The sequence below is a fragment of the Microtus pennsylvanicus genome, chromosome 3 (genome assembly GCF_037038515.1).
Source record: "Microtus pennsylvanicus isolate mMicPen1 chromosome 3, mMicPen1.hap1, whole genome shotgun sequence".
Taxonomy (NCBI): domain Eukaryota; kingdom Metazoa; phylum Chordata; class Mammalia; order Rodentia; family Cricetidae; genus Microtus; species Microtus pennsylvanicus.
In genome coordinates, this window is record NC_134581.1 from 17,672,059 (window position 1) to 17,697,676 (window position 25,618).

At 45.1% G+C, this 25,618-nt stretch overlaps 1 protein-coding gene across 1 annotated transcript in view; it reads left to right on the plus strand.

Moving 5' to 3' along the window:
• LOC142846949 (collagen alpha-4(VI) chain-like) overlaps positions 1 to 25,416 on the plus strand; it is a 96,640-nt gene extending 71,224 nt beyond the window's left edge. Inside the window, exons 29-36 of the mRNA XM_075967714.1 lie at positions 1,101 to 1,136; positions 2,012 to 2,048; positions 4,771 to 4,782; positions 4,868 to 5,361; positions 16,593 to 16,683; positions 19,988 to 20,671; positions 24,195 to 24,291; positions 25,112 to 25,416. Of these exons, the coding sequence (XP_075823829.1) occupies positions 1,101 to 1,136; positions 2,012 to 2,048; positions 4,771 to 4,782; positions 4,868 to 5,361; positions 16,593 to 16,683; positions 19,988 to 20,671; positions 24,195 to 24,291; positions 25,112 to 25,358 (1,698 nt within the window). The 3' untranslated portion in view covers positions 25,359 to 25,416. The remainder of the gene's footprint in view (positions 1 to 1,100; positions 1,137 to 2,011; positions 2,049 to 4,770; positions 4,783 to 4,867; positions 5,362 to 16,592; positions 16,684 to 19,987; positions 20,672 to 24,194; positions 24,292 to 25,111) is intronic.
• Positions 25,417 to 25,618: the final 202 nt, after the last annotated feature.

A 25,618-nucleotide genomic window follows, 5' to 3' on the forward strand; every position in this document is an offset into this window, starting at 1 on the left:
TCCGAGGCTCCACCCTCTGTTCGGTTTTAGAGACTGGTTAATATAGTTTACCTCTCTGTTGCTGTGAGAAAACACCAATCAAAAGCAGCTTGAGGAGGAATGGGTTTATGTGGCTTACAGGTGACAGTCTATCACTGAGGGGAATCAAAGCTAGGGCTTAAGGCAGGAAGGAGCTTGATGGCTGGGACTGCCGCAGAGACCATAGAGGACTACTGCTTACTGATTTGCTCCTCTACCTGGGACGGTGCTCCATCTATTCAGGGGTGCTCCATCTGTCCACAGTTGTCTGGGACCGTCTGTCTCAGCTGGCAATCGAGAAAATGCCTCATGGGCACGTCCATAGGCCAGTCTGAGACAGTTCTTCAGTTGAGAGTCATTCTTTCAAGGTATGTCTAGGTTTAAATCAAGTTGACAAAAGCTATCCAGGACAGGACTGTCATTCTGTGAGGGGTAGTGTATTCATCAGCCAGAGGTGGGAGGGGGACATACTAGACTTACTGGAGCTCAGGACTTTTATTGTAGAAGAGCAACTAAGGCAGAACACCAAACGTCACAGAGTTAGTTCATGGCCATTTGATGGTGAAACACAGATTGAGCAAGGGTTTTGGTATGGCAACCTGCCTAAGGTTACCAGTTACTGCCTTGTAAGGTCTAAACAAAGACTTTCCAGGCTCCCAGAGGGGCTGGAGGCAGACAGCTGAAGTTGGAAGGCTTCGGGGAGGCTTCCTCTACTATAGGGCAGAGACAGGGTAGGGACGAGGGGCCTGAAGAGCAGGAACAATGGCGATAGAAGGATGTACTTTGGAATAGCTTGCGGTAGGACCTGGGATTGTGAATGACTGTGTTTTGAATTTGAACTTGAACTATGGATTGGTCTCAAAACTATCTGGTCTCCCAAGGGTCTGTGTCCTGTCTACCTGGCTTCCTGCACTCCAAGATCTGGGCTGTATTGTTCAGGCACTCTGTCCTCCCGGCTGGACTGGACAGAGCTCCAGGGCCAGTGTGCCATGGAGAATCCCCAGGATCTCCAGTTGGTTGTGGAGAAGAAAGTGTTGGCAATCAGAATGTTGCATTTTGATCCTCGTTTCTGTTCTTCCTAGGGTGCCAAGGGCTCAAAAGGTTTGGCAGATAGGACGGTAGGTGAAGACTCTTAATTTGAAAATTCACTCATTTTTAGAACATAGATTTTTTTCTATATCCACAAAGTAAGGTTTGTTAATCTTAAAACTTCTTTATTTTAATAAATACTGTTAATCTTGTAAGTTTGCAGAGTGTTCCCAGAAATGCCACTATAAAAATAGTAGAATAATATTTTAAACATTAAGCGACACAAAAGAAAATATTTGGAAGCTACCACCTTCCTGCAGTGTGCTCTTTCATAAAGTTAAAAACAATGCTTTTAAAGCTATGCATTTTTAATAAAACAACTCACAGAATAGTATAGACTTTTGTGTTTTATGGGACACTTTAAGAAACAATCTCAGAAATTATGGTGTTTCTCTTCCAGTACACACAGACTGTTAGGGGTTGGAGGATGTGAAAACACCTGAAGAACAGGAAGTGGTGGGGTTTGATGTTGAGGGAAGAACAGAACAGAGGAAGAGATAAAAGGAAAGAGATAGAATTATGGGGGTGAAGGATACAGGGGGACCTGTCTTGGCATTCGTTCTAAAGAAGTATTCTAGCAAACGCTACTCTAAAAATGCATATACTGGCAGCAATCTCCAGTGTTCTGTGCTTAGATCACCAGATTATTTCACCTTCAAAATCAGATTTGATCCCATTGATTAGTAAGGCAGATTATGAAGTAAAATGTTTTAAATTAGTTACTGGATCTAGAAATAAAGTTGTTAGGTGTCAGCTCCAGCAATTTTGTGGTTTTTCTATTACAAATTTAAACACTTCAGCTAGGCACTGAAGATGTGCACACGACATTTCAAATCACGACGGTGAAATCCGCTTCGCATTAAATGCTTATTTCCTCCCTCCGTCCTCCCCCGTCTCTCTACAGCCTTGTGAAATTGTGGATTTCATGCGAGAGAACTGCCGTAAGTTGTTAGGGAGGCACTCAGATGGAGCATGGTGGGGTGCGGATGAGGTGGAGTGGGAGAATCTAAGGGCCTAAGCCAGTGGTGTGGATGGGGGCAGGGATCAAGGTCTAAGTCACTGAGTGTTTGACGGAGGCTTGGGAAGTGGTTTGTCTGTCATAAGAAAGATCTTATCCATTGACAGAATGGGCCCAATCTCCCTTTGAGTACGTCGTCTTTTCCTAAATGGGCTCAGAAAGGAAGTATTTGAAAGACATACCGTCTCACTAATGGAGAAAAACTCCCCCCAAACACAACCACACTCACACGCATATGTGCCTGCCTCTTGGTGCATGAAACAGAGCGAGGCTGGTACTGTTCTTTTGATTTCAACAAGTAGGATCCGTGATGATTTTTCAGAAAGAATATGCCCCGTTTGGTTGTCATTTCCGTTGCAGAAACGGAACTATGAACTACTAGGCCTTAGGTACCACTTTGTCACATAACAGCTGACACTTACGTATTCCCTTTAACAAGCATCTTGGGTGCTCTGTCTACCGAGAGCACACTCCTCCCCTTCCTGGTGGCAGGGAGAGCACCTGGTGCCGAAGTTTGGGCTTTAGCCACAATCGCCTGCTTTTTTGCTCAACCTTTTGGCTTCGGTCCACTCCCAGCTGCTGGTCAAGGAGATTCCAGGATCCATTTTCATGGAAGTCACACAGAGAAATACTATCTATCACCTTGGTCAGAAAGGAAGAACTGGCTGTGTAGAAAGTTAAAACTTCGTTACGTTTGAGGAGTCCACAGGGGCAAAAAGCAAACAGAAAAGCAAGAAAACAGACATTTGAGATAGAAGCAACAGACTCAAGTAGAGGGCTCAGTGTGCTTGCTGTGTCATGCCAAGATAAAAATTGCTGCTGCATAACCATTTTATCTATAAACATAGACATTTTTAGAAAGCTAAATCTAAATGTTAAAAAAAAACTTTTGAATTGAAAATAGGCAAAAGACATGAAAGGAGTCAGAGAATAAAAATTTAACAGTGCACCTGTGAGAATATTCATCCTTGATGGAAATCAAAAGTTATCAATTAAAACAATGATAGGTTCTTTTTGTTTCTCAAACTGAAAACATATATACAATTGCTATATATTCATACATATATATGCATATTTGTTTGTATAGTTTTGGTCTTTAGAGATAGAATCTTGCTAACTAGCCTTATCTGGCCTGGAACTCCTTATGTATGCTGCTGTGGCTTCAAACTTGTAATCCTCCTGCATCAACCTCCCAAGAGCTAGGAATGCAGGCTTGTACCTTCAGGCCTAGGCTTCATAATGGAAATATTTAAAAAAAAATGAGAATAATCCTTGCCCTTAGTTTGGGGAACGTGTGGCAGCTCCTGTGACTTGTGGAACTACTACAGTGCCTTCAAAAGAGCGATTGGACCGTCCATGTCAAAACCCATGATTCTAGTGACAGACACAGAGACTTGCATGATTCCCCTGAGAGACAATGGCTGAAGAAGTCAAGGGACATCTACATAGTAGAATCTATGATAGCTCTTGGAATTTACTGAAAAAAAAATGTCATACCAAGTGGAACATATTTCAGAGTCAAACATACTTTAAGCTCCAAATTTTATCAAATAAGATGAAAAGTACTTTTATGTATGAAAAAAAAGGTGAAATAAGAACAATCTTAACCTTTTATGCGCATGTGTTGCTCATGTATATGCACATCTATGTACATATATACTTTTACATAAGATATCATTGTATATGATTTATGACTATGTATATATGAGATACATGTAAAATACAGCTTCAGAATAGCTTAGTGTTTTAGTTGGATTTAATTTTAGCTGAAAGTAGTCAACATCATCCTAACAATGGGGAAATTGTCTCTTAAGTCAAAGCTTGGACACCATCAGTCTAGGTTGATGAGGAGTCCTGGGGGGGCTGGCGTGTTCCAGGGGTTCCAGAATAGACTTTCCTCCCTCCCCCGCCCCCCCCTTTAGTCAAGCTTCAGTCATTGCTTTTGCATTTCTGCCAGCCTGGAAGGGAAAGGGGAGCAGAGGCAAAGGGCAAAAGGCAAAGGGTAAAGGGTGTGTCAGCTTTTCTTTTAGCCTTGCAAGTCATGGATTTCATTTCTTACCATTTTTCTTATCCTGTTACCCAGAATGTAGTAAGCCAGTCAGCTCCATGAAAGTGTGGCCTGTGTTTCAGGCAGCCATGTACCCAGGTGGATATTGGTGTCTTATTATAATGGAAAAAAAAATAAGAGAGGGAAGTGGTGGCACCTGCCTTTAGTCTCAGCATTCGAGAGGCAGAGACAAGAGGATTTCTGTGAGTTTGAGGCCAGCCTGGTCTACAGATGAGTTCTAGGACAGGAGAAATCCTATCTTGGAAACAGAGAGAGAGAGAGAGAGAGAGAGAGAGAGAGAGAGAGAGAGAGAGAGAGAGAGAGAGAGGATACTGGCAAATAGTAGCAGCTCTTGCCATACTGGGGAGGGGTGTCTGGAAGGCCATTTGGATTTCTCAGAAGAGAGGGTTTTTAAAGAGAGGGTTTTTAAGAAGTGGACATGGTTTGAAAATCCAAGCAACTGGGATGCTGAGGCAGGAGTATTTTTAAGATGAAGGTCAACTTGAGTAACACAGGAAAATTTTCAAACCAAAAGAGTATATTTTATATTAAGTATAAATTTCCCATATCCACTAACATGTCTTCTTTTTCCTTCCAGCTTGCTCAAAAGGTAAATAACGCTTACTGTTCAGGTAATTCCTAACCCATCCGGAGGCAGCATACATAGCTCAAGTTCTGTGTATTCCTGTGTCAAGGGGTTTCCAGATGCCCAGTGTTCCCAACAGAAGTGCTCTTTGCCTTGGACATGTCCAACGATGTCTCCCAGTCGGCCTTTGAGAGGATGAGAAACATTTTGTTATCTCTGTTGATGAAGATGGAAATGGCCGAGAGTAACTGCCCCATTGGTGCCCGAGTGGCCATCGTTTCCTATAACACGAGGACAGATTATCTAGTGCGCTTCTCAGACCAGCAGGGAAAAGATGCCCTACTCCAGGCTACCAGGAAAATCCCCCTCGAGCGGTCCTCTGGGTCCCGGAACCTTGGGGCCACCATGAGGTTTGTGGCAAGACACGCATTCAAACGTGTGCGCTCAGGCCTTCTGGTAAGGAAGGTGGCCCTGTTCTTCCAGGCTGGTGGGAACTACGACACAGCCTCTGTCAGTACAGCCTTGCTGGAGCTCCACGCGGCGGGCATTGACTCAGCAATTGTAACCTTCACAGAGGAGCACAACCTCCCGGATGCCTTGCTGGTACATGAGGAGTGGGGAAGGGCTGATGGGAAGAGGTGCTGGAGCTAGTCTCGTTCTCACCCCTCCATCAGGGATGGCATGAGCTGTGAGTGTGGTTCAGGGGAGGAATTCTCCAGATCTGCTGGAGGGGAACCAGCTCGTCTGGAACACATGGTCTGTGCAAAGAGCCCACAGATGCTGTCTTGTGTAATAGCCCCAAAGCTTTATTAGCTAGGCTTCATCGGTTCTTTCTGTTTCAAGAATAAGAAAAACAGATTCAAAGAAGAAGGTAAGCATATTCTTGAGGGTCAAGTAACTAGTTAGGTGACTGGCTGATGTAATCTGCTGTCACACGTTGTTGTCTGAGGTTTTCTGTCCTGCCCGGTTCCCGCAATCGTTAAGTCCCAAAGAAATCACACAGAGGTCTACATTAGTTATAAACCGATTGGCCCATTAGCTCAGGCTTCTTATTAACTCTTATTACTTATATTAGCCCATTATTCTTGTCTATGCTAGCCACATGGCTCGGTACTTTTTTTTTTGGTGAGGCAGTCACATCTTGCTTCTTCTGTGCTGGGCTCAGAATTGCAAAAATAGCTTCCCTCTTCCCAGAAGACTCCTGTTCTCGTTGACCCACCTCTACTTTCTGTCTGGTTGTCCCACCTATACTTCCTGCCTGGCTACCGACCAATTAGCGTTTATTTAAAATATAATTGACAGAATACAATTGTCCTACACCAACGCGTGTCCAGAGCACTGTACTCATCTGTCACCCGAGATTGGAGCCTGTGATTTTCCTCCTCTTCCTCCTTCGTTTTCCTGGTATATAACCTTATAAACTCATTTAGCAACATGGAAAAATGAAGTGCTTTTAAAGCAAACACATGAATGGATTGTGTGTGTGTGTGTGTGTGTGTGTGCACAGAGACATGCATGTAAAGGCCAGAGCTCAACCTTGGCTGTCAGTCTTGAGGGGCTGTTTATCTTTTATTTTGAGACAGGCTCTTTCCCTGTCCTGGAGTTTGCTAAGTAGGCTAGGCTGGCTGGCCGGCAAACTCTGGTACCCTCCCCTGTCTCTACCTCCCCAGTGTTAGGATTACAGTTTTGTACCACCATATAAGGCTTTTTGCTGGGCATCTGAACCCGGGTCTTCCTGCTTGTGTGACTTTGTTGCCTGAGTCTGCTCGTCAGCCCCAGGTGGATTCTTGTGTGGTTTATTCCTCTGTGACCTGGATGTGATTTAAGGCTCAGAACACCTTTGGTATTTATAAATCTCCAAAGCCACAGAGAAACCCTGTCTCAAAAAACCAAAAAAAAAAAAAAAATTCTCTCCCCGTTCCTTCCCAAATCACAAAGCCCAGCGTAGCTTCTCCTCTGACTAATTACAAGCTTATTCTGAATCTTGATATAAATGGAATCATTCAGCGTCTGGTCTTTTGTATATGACTTCTTCCAGTCAACACGTCTGGTTTTGCTTATCCATGCTGTGTGGAGGGGGAGTTGTTCCTTGTTGTTTCTGTGTGACATTTCAATATGTGTAGAAACACACATTGGAGTTATTCACATGTCTAGTCTCTAAAGTTTACCCTTCTAACTAAAACCTATGCAGTACATGCTCACAGAATTTCTGAGACAATTTCTCAGAATGAAAATTGATTTTTTTTCCCCACTGTGTGTGAATGCTAGATTTAGCCATGTGACGTTACCAACATTTGACCATTTCTGACCTGGAAAAATGGAAATGCTGTACAGTTTTACTTAATAACTGATGAATTCCTCTGTGCCAGGCCACTTCATCTTGTCTCGAGACAGAGCTGCGCAGCAGAAGTGCTAGGTGAGAAATCTGGTTGACACGGAGTGTGCCAACAGATAAGCTTGTGGCAGCTTACAGACTCCTGGGAGGATGGGCAGCTGTCTCAGGTTGAGAAACAGAAAATGAAGAGAGGGCTTTTTACTGTTCTTGCCGCATCCCTCTTGCCTAGCAGGATGTCTGGATAGGGCGGGCTGGTGGCGGACATCTGCCCCGACAGAGAGCAACACCGTGGTGCAGTTGTGTCTCCTTGAATGCACCCCAATGCTGCTCTCTGATGGGCTGCTTGCTGGACAGTCAGTGGTCGCTTTTGATTTGTAGATAATCCTCAGTCATAGCCTGCTTGCCCTCCTTGTCTTGGGGTTCAGAGTGAAAGGGTGAAATGGTATGTGAGGAGAAGTTACAGGCTGGAATAGACTCGCCTCTCTGTAACTGCTCTCCCCTCCCGTTATGTGGGCATGTTCTTGCCCCAGGGTTCTGGGAGATAGAGCGGCATCTTGAAAATTTAATGGTTTAGAAAAGATGTTAAATGATGCTTGTCAGCTCAGATGTAACAAATGACCTCGCTGCTGGTGACACTGGCAAGGAGAGAAACTGTCAAAATGACAGCCCGGTCTTCAGGGCGTCTCAGGAAACCCTTGTTCTTCTCCAGTGGGCACGCTGCAATCTTCCCCTGTTCTTCCTGTTCCTTACATGAGGGCAATCTAGTGAAGACAATGGGCTGATCGTGTGGTTTGCTTTTTGAATTCATTGCCTAAAGGCTTTCTGATTCTGTGTGAGGCTTTTGTCTTTCAACTCGATGCTATTATCATTTTCCAAACAGTCCCCACATACTTCTGGGCAAATGACGGTAGCTCAAATTGAACGGCTTATACAAACAGATATCCTAACTTCTCAGTTCATTTAAGCACACTTGGAGACTGCCACGCCTATTGGAAAGCTTTTTTACACCATCCATAGAATTATTTCAGTCCTCAATAAAACAGCATTATCAAATTTGGGCTCCTGGTGCCTAATCCCGTCATTAAGAAGCATCTTATGCCTGAAAACATAAGCCTTCATTAGATCATTTTTTTTAAAGCAAAGACGCAGAGCCTTAGAGGGGGAAATGCAGCTTGCACGCCAGGCTTCAGATTCCATTTTTCTTTCTAAAAAGCCTCGTGCAGGTTCCCTTGAAACAACGCCTAGGAAAATAGCTCATGTTTATTGATCCAGCCACCATTCTAAGCTTTTATTGATTCACTTAATCCTCAGAACCCAACGAGATAGGCAGTATGATAAGCCTATTCGTCAGACAATGGTGCAGAGACCCAGGCAGTTAAGTGAGCGTTCAAGGTCTGGAGCTCACTCTTATAAGCTCTGAGGCTTTGAATTCAAATGCCAAGAGCAGGAAAGAAAAACAGAGACCTTCCAAGTTTAAATCATTCCTCTCTTTTAATGCATTTTATCTTTATAATAATATTAGGAGATATGGCTACAAATTGGTCTCAGTTTTACCCCTTAGCCTATCCAAAGAATGTAAGGCTGGCTGTCACAGAAGTCCCCTCCCTTCATGCAGCATGAGCTTTAGAAGATAAAGACACTGGGGTGTGTGTGACTTTTAAATTTTGATGTAATTTTAGAATTTATGAAAGCTGCATAAAGAAATAGCCTCTCTTTGTCTTTGTCTCTGTCTCTGTGTGTGTGTGTGTGTGTGTGTTCATGTTCAAGCACGTGTGTGGGTGTACACGCACGTGGGGTCAGATATCAACCTTGGTTGTAGCTCCTCAGGAACTGCCTGCCTTGTTTTTCAGACACGGTCTCTGCCTAGGAACTGTTGCTCTTCTGTTAGGCTTGGCTGGCTGGCTGGCTACGGAGCCTAAGGCATCCACACATCTTGTTCTTTCAAACTCACACTCACACCACCATGGCCAACCTTTCACATGGGTGCCAGGTATCAAACATCCTCAAGCTGTGTGGCAAGTACTTTATCAATTGATCTATGTCTCTAGGTCAAGATATTATTATTATTTTTTTAATAGAAAGACCGACCTGCTGCCAACACTTGAGGCTCTTATGTTCCCTCTCAGCTTTGCAATGTCCGGGAGCAGCAACTTAGGGAAGAAATTAGACTTCAAACCATGGTTTTGGCCCTTAAATTATTGTACGTGAGAAACAGAAGATTGCTAAGCAATGAAAGTTGGGTTAAGTCTTATTTGCTTGCGGTCGAGAGCAGGTTCATGCCCAAAAGGACTATTGGCCCTGAAGTGAGACAAGAAAGGGCTTATAAAGTCAAATCCCACAATTATGTCACACCAGGAGCAGGCCACGTAACAGAAGTTTCAGTTCAGTGGATTAAAATAACTTGTTTTATGTTGTAAAGCAATGGAGCTCCTTAGCTATAGGTCAGCTGTGTGAGAATGTTCTGCTCTGCAAGATGTGGTTGGTTGGGGTGGGGTGGGGCCTGGGAGCAGTCAGGTGAAGCATGAGATGGAGTTAGCTAAAATTAGAATATAATGGAGTCACTTTGGGCAGTTCAACATAACTAGAGCGAGGTTTTTGGCTCATAGGATTATTGTGAAAATTATAAAATATTTACAAGGACATCTGATACCCTCTGTATGATAATCAGCATGGATATATTATACCTTGTGTGGCCCAGGAACTACCACTGAGCAAGCACCTACATAGTTGTAGCCACCACACTGCACAGTGGCCACACTTTATTATCCTAACCTCATGGGACTCCAACTGTAGTCTGGGGACCAGAAGTAAAGGCATCACCAGGCAGTACAGATGGCTAAGCTTCAAGCCCTGATTAATCTGATCAGTCTGAACCTGCGTGTATATGTCAAGATACTTGGGTAGTTTACGTGGATGCCAAGGTCTGAGGAGTGTTCTCATTTAATTTCCGCTACTGTGTTAAAATATGTAACAAGAAGCAATTTAAGACAGAAAGGGGCTTATTGCAGCTCATAATTCCAGGTTATAGTCCATCACTGTGAGGAGGTCGAGGCAGGAGCTTCAGCCCGCTACTCACTATCCCCATAGTCAAGAGCAGATGCACGGCTTACATGCTTGCTTGCTTTCGTGTACTTAGTTTTATTTCTCTACTCCTATATGTCTCAGGGCCCGCTGGGTAGGGAATGGTGCCACTCACGCCTGCAGTGAGCTGGATCTTACCACATCAGTTAACTTAAGATTCTCCTCCACAGACTTGCCTGCAGACAGACCCAAAGCAGACAGTTCTGCACTGAGACTCTTCCCTGGTGATTATAGGCTGTGGAAAGTTGTCAGTTAAATCTAACCATCACCAGCACTGTCTAAATCTCATGACTGTCCTACCCGTTAATAATGCTAACCTACATTTTCCAGACGAAGAGAGCAAAGGGAAGAGGGAGAAGGGATTTGCTCTGAGCCAGGTCGTCCAGGCATTTGCATCCAGATATGGCATGGTCCCACATCCTTCTTTCTCACTGTGTACTCTTAACCCAGTTCCGACTTGCAGTGTTTCTGCAGAGTACAGGGAGTGTGGGTTGCTTGGTTGACCTTAGTGGCACTATGGTAATTTAGAGGAGCTGAAACTGTACTCAAGCTCCTTGGGCCATCACAGGTTAGGTGGTGACTTTGTCATTTCTCCCTTTCTCTGTCCTCCTAAACATGAATTTGTCCCTCATAGTTTCTTCTCCATGTTTTCTGAGCCATTCCCCCAACTTGGTGCCAGATAGTTTGTAAGCTCCCAAAGATGTCTTCAGTTCTAGGTAAACCTTCCTCCCTAGTGCTTGCTTCTTCCCGCCTTCTCTGCTTCGGTTCTCCCAAGCCAAGAGCCTCCCCAGCTCAGTTCCAGGAATCATCCTTTCTTGGCCTCTGGCAGCTGAGTACAGCAGCTGAAGCCTCGACTTAAGTCTGGGAGTCTCTCCAGGACAAGGATTCGTGGGAAGTTCATTAGTGTGAGATAAGATGGGGTGAGATTTGAGCATGGATGTGGTGTCCCTCTGCCTGTTAACTAGAAAGGATGTCAGTACAAACTCACGGGTGTATGTTTTCCCTTTCTGTCTTTACTGTACTGTGGAGGTGAACAGTTTCCTGTCGAGAGACAGGAAACATTGGCGGTGACATGAGAAGGGAAAGAAGTCCCTCAGCCTGGTGTTGTTGGGGTTTTCTGTCCCACCCGGTGCTTGTGCTGCCTGGTTCCCACAATTGTTAAGTCCCAAAGAAATCACACAGAGGTCTACATTAACTATAAACAGATTGGCCCATTAGCTCAGGCTTTTTATTAACTTACGATTTGTATTAGCCCATTATTCTAGTATATGTTAGCCACATGGCTTGGTACCTTTTTCAGCGAGGCATTCACATCTTGCTTCTTCTGTGTCTGGGCCGGGACTGTGTCCTCTTCCCAGAATTCTCCTGTTCTACTTGACCCGCCTCTACTTCCTGTCTGGTTGTCCCACCTATACATCCTGCCTGGCTACTGGCCAATCAGCATTTATTTAAAATATAATTGGCAGAATATAGACCATGGTCCCATACCACCCTGGGACCTAGTTTGCCTTTCCTACAGACTGAGTGTCAGGAAACGTCAACATCACGGATCCAACTGAAAGTGCCTGCAGAAATCACGTGTGTTTTCCTAAAACATCTCAAATATGAACCTCAAAATGGGTGAATAAATTATGTCTACTTGGGGTCAGAATGTTTGTAACCCTGAGTTCACCCTATCAGCATTGCTCTTATCCTAAATCTTTGTGTGTGTGTGTGTGTGTGTGTGTGTGTATGTGTGTGTGTATGTGTGGTATATGCCCATATGGGCAAGAGCACCCCTGAGTCAGGAGAAGACATTGGGTGTCCTGTTTATTATTCTCTTCCTTATTCCTTTGAGACATGGTCTGTCATTGAACCTGGAGGTGACTGGCAGCCAGCAAACTCAAGATCTTCTTATCTCTGCCCTATCACAACACTGGAGTTACAACAGGAGTGTGTGTGGCTACTCTGAGCTTTTTACATGCTTATTGGGGATTTGAACTCAAGTCCTCGTGTGTACAAAATTATTCTAACCCATTGAGCCATCTTCCTAGCCCCTATTCCTAAATCTTAAACAGTACACCTCACCCCAAAACTGCCTTATAATTGCATCCACAAGAAGAAATTATTTTGTGTGTGTATATGTGTGTGTGTGGTACATGCACGCTGGCAAGCACACACATGCGCAAGTGCAGGTTCATATGTATGAGGGTGACCTGTGAAGGTCAGAGGACAACCTTGGCTTTTCATCAGGTGTCATTCACCTTTTCTTGTGAGAGAGAGTCTTTCATTGGATTGGAACTGTCCAAGTAGGCTACCCCTGCTGGCCACTGAGCCCCCAAATCTGCTTGTCCCTGCCACCCCAGTGCTGGAATCCTAAGCGCGTGTCACTATGCACAGCTTTTTCCTCTTTTTCCTGCGGGTTCTGGGAATCAGACTCTGTCTTTATGCTTACGGGATAAGCACTTTATGATCAAGCTATCTCCGAGACCACAAAAGGAAAGTCTCCAAGATAAAAAAAATAAGCACACCAGCTTAAATAGATTTTAAATCTTACTTAAATTTTAAGCTTTACTTAATGTTTATATTTAGTCCTAGCCAGAAGTCTCAGAAAGGATCACTTGGCTTAATCTTTAGTTTTAGTTGTAGATTATATCCTTGGAGGAATGTAGACAGGGTGAAGACACCACAGCACTTCTCTCTCTCTCAAGAAGCCCACATCCACGCCTTGGGACCACATCTATCTTTTTCCTGTAAGAGTCTGTCTAAATACTTAATCAGTCACTTTGCCTCATTCTATCTTGTCCTGTAATTTTCTGTGGCATAGCCAAGAATCCCACTTTACCGAAGTGCTGGTCCCTGAGGGGCTTGCACTCCTGAGGCTGCCATTGACTCTGCTGTGTTGTGACTTCTGCTGCTGCAAACACTACTGGACATTTCAAAATCAAGTTGGTTGAAATACGTCAGTGGTGCAGATTCTAATGAAAGTTGCACTTTGGCTTGTGTTTGCGGCCTTCTGGTTTTGATTCTCTACTCTGGTGTGGATGCGGTTCTCAGTAAGAATCAATGGGCCAGTGCTCTCTCTTCACATCGATGCTCCCTCCCACACTTTCTGCTTGAGTTTTCTCAGGAAACCTTATTACTGACAGTGACTATGCTGACAGGTCCAAAGTCAAAATCATGGAACGTTATTAATAACCTCCCACACAGATGTATCTAGACTGAATCACAGCTTCCCTGTGGACTGCCATTGCATGTTTGGTCTTTGTTACCACAATTATTTGGCAAGAACAGTACAGATATTAAGTGGGATCTTGAAGTGATTGTTTCTAAGAAAAGTTAAAAGTGAAACTCGTGTCTCTGGTCAAATTTTATTGAATTTGACAGTTTTCCAATGAGCTGAATAAAACTTGGAAGAGTTATGGGCTCCAGGATACTCAGCACAAAGGAGCTCATATATTGTCCCAAACAGAAGCAGACATGAATGATGGTAACCTAGGACCAGGCTCTGCTGGCTCAGGAGAACTCAGCAGCATTGACTTTCACCCTAAAACTGTCTCCAAGGAAACCCAAGGCAGATGCCTCCCTCTGGCCACGTAGCCACATTTAGCAGATCAAGAATTACAAGTCAAATTCCCAACATCAAGTCTGTTGGCCTTTCTTTCCCCTTGAGCCATCTCTAAGATAGAAAAACATGACTTTGTAAAGATGTAAGATGAATGAATGTCTATATTTGTCTGAAGTTTCTCATTTCCTTTCAAGTTTGCATTTTCTAGCTTCTACTGCACTTCCTGTATTTAAAGATGGTTGTATAGCAACTTCCATCTCCCTGTAAGGCTGGGGTGAAGCACTTGGGTTGTTCCAGCTTTTTATGTCTCCTGGCTAATTGCCATGGGTCCTGGTCCCAGTAGCCTCCCAATTTCCTTCTGTGATTTCCAGTGAAAGGATGGCATGTCACACTCCTGTCTACATTGTTATAATCTGGAGTGATGAATTGGGCCCATTTGGTTAGTCCGTGCTCAGATCTGATGGCTGTTTGGAGGAGTCTGGATGATGAATACCAGCTCTACTCCAGAAGGCTCAGCGTTAGTGTCTTCCATGTGTCAGGGAGCCTCACAGCTCGGATGTGCTCAACAGCTGTACCCCGGAAGTGGCCTTATTTAATATATAGGACATGGGGCAGAGTTCAGATGAGTAGTGTCCAGCTCCGGGCCTTTGTGCATGCCATCCTTCATACTAGAAGGCCACCACTACTGCTTTGCCTGTTAAATCTCTTTTCTCACTCTCTTTAAAATGTCAAATGGCATGGCCTTCACCAACCCCTTTCCTTGAAATGCCTCTCTTTCCTCTTCCCACGTTCCTAAAATATATCACTAGAGCCCTTCCTTTCTGGAAGATCTTTATCCCTCTTTCCACAAGTGAAGGCATGGCCATGTCACCTTTCTGTCCTTACATGGCTTATGAGGACTTCTGGGAGTATCTACTAATCAGCCTGAGTATAACCTAACTATTGCTTTTTCCCCATAAAGAACAAGAGAGGATTTTTTTCTATTTCTTTTTATATTTTTGCCTGTTTTTGTTTTGGTGTGTGTGGTACATTAATATAAATGTCAGTTCTTCATGTTTCTTTCCTCATTAAGATGTTTACTTCAAGTGAGCTTGTTCTGAAAGGCAGTGCCGCAGGTTGGCTAGAGCATCAAGAAGAAAGATTAAAGAGCTTTGTAAAGAACCCATGGTGAAGAAATTTCTTTCCCAGGATAACCCTGGACTGTCTGTCTTTCTGAGAGCTGGCATGATGTCTTCATGGCCTGGGCACCCTACGACCTAGAGGTGGGCTCAGTGTCGGCACGTGCCTAGCCATGAGCGTGGAGTGAGAGGAGCAGACCCTCAGTGGGGCTCCTTCTCACAGCCTTTGACAGAGTGGATAAAAAGATGGGTGTGGCTAAGCTGGGACACTTGCTGCCTTGCAGACCACACTCGGCTCCTCGGAGGAAGGATTGGAGGACATTTCCAGTTTTCATCATGAGATGGAAGTCTCGAAACTCTGTTAGTCAGGGCTGGCTAACTGTGGGGACATTCGTACCACACACGAGTGCCATGATGTTTTCTGTTGAGTGCATGTAGCTCTTAGGGAAGAGTGCTGGGCAGGGCGGGTTCTATTGCATGTAGCCACTTCAGAAATTGGGCTTCTTCTCTCTGTGCCTTCACTAGACTGTAGGGCATCAAACCCATTTCTTTACCACCCTTTAAATCTGTCAGACAAGTGAAGGAGAGGGAGCAAGGGGCTACAATGTATGTACTAGAATGACATGAATCACTTTTACCTTTATCCCATTGCCAAACCCAGTCATATTTAGGAACTCATTGCAAAGGAGCCTTGTAGTAATAAGGAGCGGCGTCGGCGGGGCTGCGTCCCCAAACACCCCAGCCGCCTGCCCTGCCCGGCTAGCTTATGCCCCGAAATAATTACACGGACACTGTATTCTTTTATAAACTGCTTGGCCCTTAGCTCTAGCCCTTACTGGCTAATTCTGATATCCCAATCAACCCATCTCTAACAATCTGTGAGCACCGGTCTTACCGGGAAGATTCTAGCCTAAGTCCATCCTGGGTCAGAGCTTCATAGCGTGCATCTTCCCTGGAGCAGGTAGCATGGCGTCTCTCTGAATCGTCTGCTCAGGAGAGGAGAGCTGCGGAGTCTGACCTCACTTCCTCTTCCTCCCGGCATTCTGTTCTGTTTACTCCACCCACCTAAGGGTGGGCCTATCCAATGGGCCTAGCAGTTTCTTTATTGCTTAGCCAATGAAATCAACAGATTGATATATGACACTCCCACATCAGAGCCTGGTAAATGTAGTCTGACTGTGCTTCTAGGAAGAAGGTGGGAGATTGTTGATTTGCTTTCATGGTGTTCCAGGCACCTTGTTGAGTTTATTGTTATTGTCCACATTTTATTTGTTTATTTTTTGTTTTTTTGAGACAGGGGTTCTCTGATTAATAGCCCTGGCTGTCCTGGCACATTTTATTTTTAATTTTCGATATTGGTTTTTAAACTAATGATCAGAGAGGTACATGAAAGAGATAAATAGATTTTCCCATCTCTTCAAAGTGTTCTTCATTCCTCTCCATTGCTACCTTCTAGTTGTATTGTGCTCCCGCCCTGAACTCAAGGAATGTTCTATAGGTGCCTCCTACACAGTATCCCCCTCAATCCCCTTACCTCCTTACCACACAGTGTGTGTCCTGTTAGAGCTAGGGCTGGAGATGATTCTAAGTACATCACATAATGTCAAAGTATTTATAAGTATTTTTTATGTAGCTATATATTTCTTAAAAAACATTAATGTTTTATTTTTAATCTGACTTAGAAAAAAAAGCCACAGAGACCATGACCTTGAATTTCACTGATCATGAACTTGTGTGTGTATGTTTGAATTAGGTGGACGAACTTAATGGATTTCACTTGTTTACATGGGAGACAGAACGCCAGCAGGATGTGGAGCGCCTGGCCAGCTGTACTCTCTGCTATGGTAAGAGCTAGGCCAGTGCTTCGGATCTGAGGGCTTGGGAGAGGACGGATAAACTGCTGGCCACATGCTGACTTGCCCTGCAGATGTGCATTTGCTTGGCATGTGTGGGCTTTAGAATCTGGGAATTTTTATTTCATCTGGGTGTTTAGTGTTTCTTAGGAAGTCAGAATTATCCTGAGAGGCACAAATACTACATTCCCGGGTAACCACAGACTAGAGGATGCCTGATTCCTTATGGGTTGCATGCCTTGTTTTCCACAGTTCCTCCTCCCACCCTGCCCCTTGGCATATCCCTGAGACATTCTGTTCACTTATCTTCTTCAAAGTTCCCACGTGTGTCTGGGCATGAGCATCACCCTTTAATGGCTCGTTTGTGGGAAAACTACTGAACTAAGGGTCAAGAGTCTTGGGTTCTCGATAATGGATCTATTCTGGCCCGCAGTGAGATCCAACCCCTCAACCTCCTTCACTGTATACCACACAGCTCACTAGCTTGCGCCCAAGGAAACTGTCTGCAGAAGCCTCTGCATGCCTACCTGTAAGGCGTTCCCAGCCACACCCACTTCACTCAGGCTGGGGGTGGGTTGGGGTGGGGTGGGGGGTGTTGAATTCCAAAGAGGATGTTGCCATGCACAGCCCCAAGAGATAAAACAGACTGAGGAACTGCCCGTGTGGACTAAGCCGCGACCGGGGAGCTGCATTCACGTGTGTCAGCTCACGTGACACATGGTCACTCTTTGAGCTCCAGCCTCTCTTTTGTGGAAACCTAACATCACGGGTGTTCCTTGAGATCTTACTGTCCAGCAGGCTGTGTTCTGAAATTCTGCATATATGAACTCATTTCTAAAAATGTAAACATAAAAATGACCTCATTTTTATTATTTATAAATTGTGTGTGTGTGTGTGTGTGTGTGTGTGTGTGTGTGTGTGTGTGTGTATGTGCATGCACATGTCCTAGAGGCCAGGGTGTCAGATTTTCCTAGAGCTCGAGTTACAGGCAGCTGTGAACCACTCCCTGTGGGTGCTGGAATAAGAACTTGGGTGTAAGAGTGGTATGGGCTCCTAACCATGGCACCATTTCTCCACCCCCAAAAGCAACCCCATAAGATGGGTGCTATTATTATCTTCATTATCTCTGACAGATGGGGGTTGGAGGAGACAAACTCATTTGCCTGAGTAAGAGATGAACCTGGATTGAACCAGGCAATTAGGTTCATTATAGACCTCACTCGGAAGTGAGTCTTGTTGGACCTTTTTCTCTGGGATGATATAATCACATGCATGCTCCCCCAAATAGGACACCTATGACAAACCAAAGCGTGTTTCCACTGAAGTCCAACTTGGGGAACCAGTAAGTTTATTGGGCTTTCTTGCAGAGCATGGTGAGGGGTTACTTCCAGGCGTGTCAGTGACCCCAAGGCAGTTGCACCATCAAATGTCTCACCCCAGCATGGGTGACAATTTCCCCACAGTTGTGCAGAGGAAGTCCCTGCTTTGGTTGACAGTCTGCCTTTTATATATAATAGCACTTCCCGAGACCAGGAGGCCACAAGCTGTTACAGAATACTTTAGTGCTAGATGGGAGGAGCAAGAGGAGTAGCTGGGATATCAGTGGAGGGTCTGCTGCCCCTCCCCACCTCTTCCTTCTATGAGGGAATGTCAGCAGTCAACAGGCCCAACCTCAGGGTCTCTTGCAAGTAGCTATAAGCACTCTGATGGAGGGGCCACCCTAATGCTCAGGGGATTGTGTTCTGCAGTGGAGAGGTTGTATGGTGTTTTCTTCTCTGTGCTTTGTTTATTTCACTTAGCAAAATGTCCTCTTGATTTACTCACATCACAAATGACAGAACATCCTACTTTTTGATAGTTTAATGCTCTTCTATTGTGTCTATACTATTGCACTTGTTAATATAATTAGTTCATCACGTGCTTTAAAAATTAGTGTGTCAACAAGCTCTAGCAGAAAGTCTAACCACTACGGAAATGATGAATGCGTGTAATAGTGAACTCATACCTCAACCATAATACATGCTTGGTTGCCTTTATGCACAATGGAAGGAAATATAAAATTTTATTGCAATAGAGGTAGTGAAAATAAAGATGTCATACCCCTCCATGCTCTATAGATCACTTGGAGGATGATGGCCCAAGGTTAAGAACATTGGCTGACCACCAGTTCTTAATGAAAGGGTTTGTCTCATGGATGAGTTTCTAAAACATTGGCAGAACCTAAGTGCACTTCCATGTCAAAATCCTGAACCCTGTGTCAGCTCTATTAAACTAGAATCTGTTGATGGAGGCTGCTTGTTTGCTCCCTGCCATCCAGACCTGAAATAATCACAGAAACTGTATTAATTACAACACTGCTTGGCCATTCACTTAAGTGTATTGCTAGTTAGCTCTTATATCTTAAATAAACCCATTTCCATTATTTTGTATTTTACCATGAGACTTGTGGTTTACTGGTAAGGTTCCCAGGTGTCTGTCTCCTTTGGTGGCTTACATGGCGTCTCTTTGATTCCGCCTTCTTTCCCCCTCTATCTCTGCTTGGAATTCCCACCTTGCTCTATTCTGCCCTGTCATAGGCCCAAAGCAGCTTCTTTAGTAACCAATGGAAATAAAGCATATTCACAGCACACAGAGGGGAATCCCTCATTAAGAATCCACATTAAAAAAAAGGAAAGAAATTCCATCTGCTTGTGAGGCTGAACCAGCTCGAGAACTCCGTGCTTGTGACCAGATTGTCATCTTAAAACCACCAATATTTGCTTTCACGTAAGAAAACAAACATGAAATGTCAGTCTCACCGGGTTGCTAAGTTCATTGTTAGCTCTAGCAGCTGATGTGTGCGCGTGTGTGGTTTTTCAAACATCAGTATGATGTTCATGGACTTGCTTAAACAGTTTGTCGCTAGTTCTTTTTTTATGGAGAGGAAAAGACACTGAGAAACCAGAGATTAGGAAGTCAGAAGGCCTAACACACGTGTTCAGCCTGGGCCCCGTGGGCCCCGTGCATCCCAGGGTAGCTGCAAATGTGGCCAGACACACTTGAGACACCAATATGCTTTTGCAGTGTCAATGGTCTTGACACCGCAGCAGTATTGGAGAGCATTAAACGTGCAGTCGGTTTCAATTTTGTCTTCTGAAGAGTGGGCACCTGTTTTTAAATGAACAGATCGTTATCTCGACTCAATTCTTCTGGGGCAGCACTCTGGACAGGTGTCCTCCACGAGACTGGAAGGGTTTTCTACATACAAAGGAAGGACGCCTGGTTTAACTCTAGCTTTTTCCTGTTTCCTTGCTAGACAAGTGCCGACCAGCCCCAGAGTGTCGGCTGGATGCTCCCAGGCCGCAGGAGTTGGACATGGACTTGGTGTTCCTGGTGGACAGCTCCCAGGGCGTCAGCAGGGATGTATACCTTGGGGCTTTGCGGCTAGTGGATTTGGTGCTCAATGATCTGGAGGTAGCTGCCCAGCCTGGCACATCCTGGCAGGGGGCACGTGTAGCCCTGGTGACACACACGACTGCAGGCTTTTGGCCTGGTGTGGACGGAGCCCCTGTGCTTGAATACTTCCACCTGACCTCCTATGGGCATCGGACACAGATGCAAAGGCAGGTTCAGGAGGCTGCGGGTCACCTGCTGCAGGGAGCCCCCGCTCTGGGCCACGCCCTGGAGTGGACGCTGGAGAAAGTGCTTCTGGCAGCTGCTCTGCCACGGAGGTCACAGGTCCTCTTTGCCATTGTGGCCAGTGAGACAAGCAGCTGGGACAGAGAGAAGCTGAGGACTCTGTCTCAGGCAGCCAAGTGCAAGGGCATCACATTGTTTGTGCTGGCCGTGGGCCCAGGAGTGGGAGCCCTGGAGCTTGCCGAGCTGGCTGGCGTGGCCAGCGCACCCTCAGAACAGCACCTGCTACGCCTGGAGGGTGTCTCAGAGGAGGAGGTAGCCTATGCCAGCAGATTCACACAGGCCTTCCTGAACCTTCTAAAAAGTGAGTGGCCCCCGGGGGTGGATATAGGTATAGGTGGGGATGTAGGTGGGTGGGGGCGTAGGCCGCAGGGATGGATAGGGACTGGGTTACCCTAGGTAGTGCTGGCCACAGAAACTTACAGATGTTTGTATGTTTTTTGAAACATTTTATTTTATTTTTTAATGTTATTTTATTTGGTAGTTGAAAGTTTTTATATTTTATATTTGTTGGTAATTTCATACAGGAAGGTAATGTATGTAGATCACATCACTTCTCTTGCTTCAACTCTTCTGGAACCTTCCCTCACATCCTCCTCCCAGCTTAGTCATTTCCTCCTTATCCTCCTCCCTCTCTCCCCCTCCTCGTCCTTTCTTCTGAGTGCCTTTAGTGGTATCGGTTGGGGTTGGCCGTTGGTTCAGGGCCATTTACTTCAGGAACACGGGAACCCTACTGTGGGCAAACAGACCACTGGAGACGGCTGACTGTCCCCAGCAGCCATCCCTGTATTTGACAGCTTTTCAAGATACCACTCCCAGCGATCTGCTGCAAGTACCTTGCCCCCCCCCCCCATCACCTGGTAGCTTCCACGTAGCTTCTCAGTTTTCTCAGTTACCAAAACGAGAATTTTGATTTGTCTGTTCCCTGCCCATGAAGCCCGGTGCTTGCGGAGGGACTCTGAAGTGTCACCACTGTGCAGATACATAGGTGCTGTTGTCACGATGATGCCATGCTTCCCAGATTTTAACTCACACACCCATCCCCTGGGGATCTTTTTCTTTTTAAATTAATTATTTTTGTTTTATGTACATTGGTGCTTGTTTGCATGTACACCTGTGTGAGGGCATCAGAAGCCCTGGAACTGGAGTTACAGACAGTTGTGAGTTGCCATGTGGGTGCTGGGAACTGAACCCAGGTCCTCTGGAAGAGCAGTCAGTGCTCTTAACTGCAGAGCCACCTCTACAGCCCCCTCTCCCGCTGGTAGGGTGGGACCTTGGTCAGGTGTGGATCTAGTTCTGTAGGTCTGGGCTGGGGTCTGAGATTCTGGGTTTCTCATCAGCTTGAGAATGATACGGTTGGCCCATGGACTACAGGTTTTGTTTGTTTTTGGAGACAGAGTCTTGCTATATAGTCCAAGATGGCCTTGAACTGGTTGCAATTCCCCTGCCTCGCCCTTTCAAGTGCTGGGATTATAGAAGTGTGCCACCATTTCAACTCCATAGGCCGCACTTTAAATAACAAGGACACGGAACTTTATTTTTCTTCTATTTTCTCATTAAGTTAGCACTCAAAGAAACGGGTTTCATTATGGCATTTCCATATGTGTGTGTGTGTGCGTGTATGTATATATATATATTCATGTACGTACGCATGTGTGTGCGCCATTATACGTTGTTCTCACTCATTCCCCTTTCCTCTTGCCCCTCTTAAGGAGTCTCAGCGCTCTCTGGCTGGTTCCTCCCCAGATAGCCCCTCTGCTTCCATGCCACTCCTGTTCCTTTGCCCTCCTTGGCCTCCCCTCTTGCAATCCTCTTTGTAGTTTCATGATCTACATGTGCATACATGTACATGCCTTCACATGCACACACACACAATTTAGATGTAAGTTCTGTACGTTAGAGAAAGCAGGCAGTGTTTTCTATTATTATTAGGAAGTACAGTTTGAATTTTCAGAGTGAGGTCAGAAGTCCTCAGAGACTTTCCAGAAGTTAAGGGTGACTCAAGAGCCTGGGGTGTCCCTCTTCAGATTAAAGGGTGGGGCTGTGTCAGTGTATCCCGGCTGGATTTCTCTCCTACACCTCCTACACCCCCGCCCCAGCAGTCTCACTTCCCATCACACCCAGATGAACCTAATTCATGAGCAGCTAAGACCAGAGTGTACCCCCGACATAACAGTGGAGACTTAGCACGGGGTATAGGGGGTATTAGCCTGGCCAATTCCAGGTATTTGTCTTGCAGTAAGTAATTAAAAACCAAGCCAAACAAAGACGCTCAGGGTGTGTGGGGAGCTATGGGTGATGCCCGTTACCCTCCATCCTGGGAGGCGAGAGTTCGTTCCTCAGTGGGTGTGACATCCCACGGTGGTGGGGGTCTTGAGGAAGATCTACTCCTTCATCACTAAGGACATGAAGGGATTCTGATGGGTATCTAGAAGTATTGCCATGCATATGTGCCCTCCTGTTTGACAGAAACGTCAGTGAGTTAATAATTCTAGTCCTAGTTTTGTTGCTCGTGAACTGTGTGGTGGCAGGAGAAGCCCAGGGCTTTCTCTGGGCCTTGGGTTCTTGCTCTTTGCAGGGGGTAGTGGAGACAGCAGACAGCTCAGTGACTCTTTGAGCAGAACAGGCTGCTTTTCTCATCCGTTTAATGAAATTTTGCTTTATTTTTGAGGTTTTATTAGATTGCACTTCATATTTTGTTATATTCTTTTATGTTGGGGTATTATTTATCTAGCAGAATGAATGCACTTTATGTTTTGGTTTTGCTTGCTTTTGATTTGATTTTTATTGTTTTCTTTGCATTTATTTTTACATCTGTTTTATGCTTTGTTCGAATCCCTTTTATGATCCTTTGATTTTGCATCATGGACTTTTTTGTTCTTATTGTTCAATTTGGCCTGTATTTTCACACTGATTTTATTTCATTTTAGACTTTGCTTTGATTTGATGACTTTTGAATTTGATGCAGTATTTTGGTGGTGATTTTAGTAGTATTTGTAGTATTTTATTTTATTTTTATGTTCTATTTTTAATATATATATATATATATATATATATATATATATATATATATGTTCATTCCCCTGAGTCAGGGCTTCTCTGGGTAGCTTGGGTTGTTTTGGAAACTCTGTAGACTAGACTGACCTTGAACTTAGAGATCCACCTACCTCTGTCTTCTGAGTGCTGGGATTAAATGTGTGTACCACCATTGCCTGACTTTAAATATGATGTTTTTATTCTTTGAAAATTTTATATAATATATTTTGGTCATAGTCACACCAGCTTCTTCACCTGACTCTTCCCAGATCACTCTGACCGCCACGCCCCTTCCCACCTTCACATCCTCTTTACTTTTAATAACTCACTGAGTCCTACATGCGCTGCCTACATATTCATGGGAGGCTATCTACTGGGCCATAGTTGACCTATCAGGGGCCATACCATTAGAGAAGACTAGTTTTGCCTCCCCTAGAAGCCATCAGCCTTCAGTATTTCTCAGACAGGAGTGGGGACTAGTGAGCCTCTTTCCTCCGTGCTAGAATGCCTGCAGGCTGGGCACAGGCAGCCAGTTCTGCCCTGAGTTCTTGAGTGCAGCGGTAACTGTCACATCCAGATGTCACTGCTTTGCCCTGGTGATCCCCGAACTCTGGCTTTCACAATCTTTGCGCTGCCTCTTCCTTGAAGGTCCCTGAGCCTTACCGGGTGCAGAGTGGTGGCGGCCGTTAGATGTCCCGTTTGTGCTGAGTTCTCTTATTCTTTTCCCTTAGATTATTTTTACATTTGATGTGATTTTATGTTTGATTTGATTTAAAATGTTTTCCTTTCAGGTGGAATAAACCGGTATCCACCCCCAGAGCTCACCGAGGAGTGTGGAGGCCCAAACCGTGGGGATACCTTGCTGCAATTAGATGCTCCGACCAAGAGGTGAGCACGTGATGAGGCTGACCCAGGGAGGACGCTGTCAGTCTCCCTACAGGCAATTCCAGTCCTCAGCGTGACCCAAACCATTCAGGAAGCTCCTGGGTTTGACAACTCTGATGATGCTTAGTGTTTCTTTTATAATTTTTAAAGAAAGGGTCTCAGTGTGTAGGTCAGGCAGCTTTGATCATATCATTCTCTTGCCTCCAAGATTACAGATGTAATTCTCTTGCTGGGGATTACAGATGTGGTACCACTCTGGGCTCTCTTTTCTGATGTTCTCATGTTAGAAGTAAGAATGGACCTTACGCTGGAGAGATGGCTCACAGTTCAGGGTACTTGCTCTTGTTCTCAGGATCCACATGTAGCCCTCAGCTATCTGTAACTCCAGTTCCAGGGGCTCCAATACCTCCTTCTGGCTTCCGTGGGAACCAGGCATAAGTGCATACAAGGCAAACACCCATATACATAAAGATAATGAAAAGCATTATAGGACCAATATTCAGAAAACATTCAAAGAGCACATGGGTGCATAAAAGCACAGAATGAAAAGTCCCATCCCACCGTAGCTTTCATCCTCCAGCCTCAAGTTTCAGGGGCAAAGTTGGTGACGTTAATGCCCAGGGCTGCCTCTGGTTCAGCCACAGAGTAGTGTGAATCCTCAGCCCAAAGCCACGCCAGCAATGTCCACCAAGGGCGGAACCTCTCAGTTTGGTCATGTGACATGGTCTTTCGGGAGGGCCTTGCCCATGTAGGCAAGTGTTCCACCACTGAACTACATCCCCAGCCCAAGTCACGTGGTATGACAAGGACTGCTTTCCCACAGGTTGTCCAAGCGCCATTTTGGCATATCTGCCTTTGGTTATGACCCAGATACTCTCAAATCGCCAGACATTTTTCTAGAAGAAAAGAGAAAAATCAAGATGACAGCGGTAGCTCAGCAAGAAGCAGTGGGGGATTATGAAATGCGTGAGTCGGACATGGAAGAAAACGATCCAGAAACACCAGCAAAAAAAAGACGTTTGGGCACTGCCCATGGTGAGACGCCAAACCATGGCTTCCTTGCTCTCTAAGTGGGATTCACTTTTTAAAATCTCTCTCTTTAAATAAAAACTTCTTTGTACTGTGTTACCATTTGTTTTTGAAACACCCCGTTATTCACAAAGTTATGCACACAGCTGTGGAAAATTAAGACATCAGAAAGAGCCCTCTTTCACTCCTGCAGAATACACCTCAGGGTATATTATGCCACTTTCTCCCCAGGAGGTGATCCCAGGTCACAAAGAATCGAGGGTCTATTAAGGTGCTTCTCAACCGTCCTCTTGCTGAGACC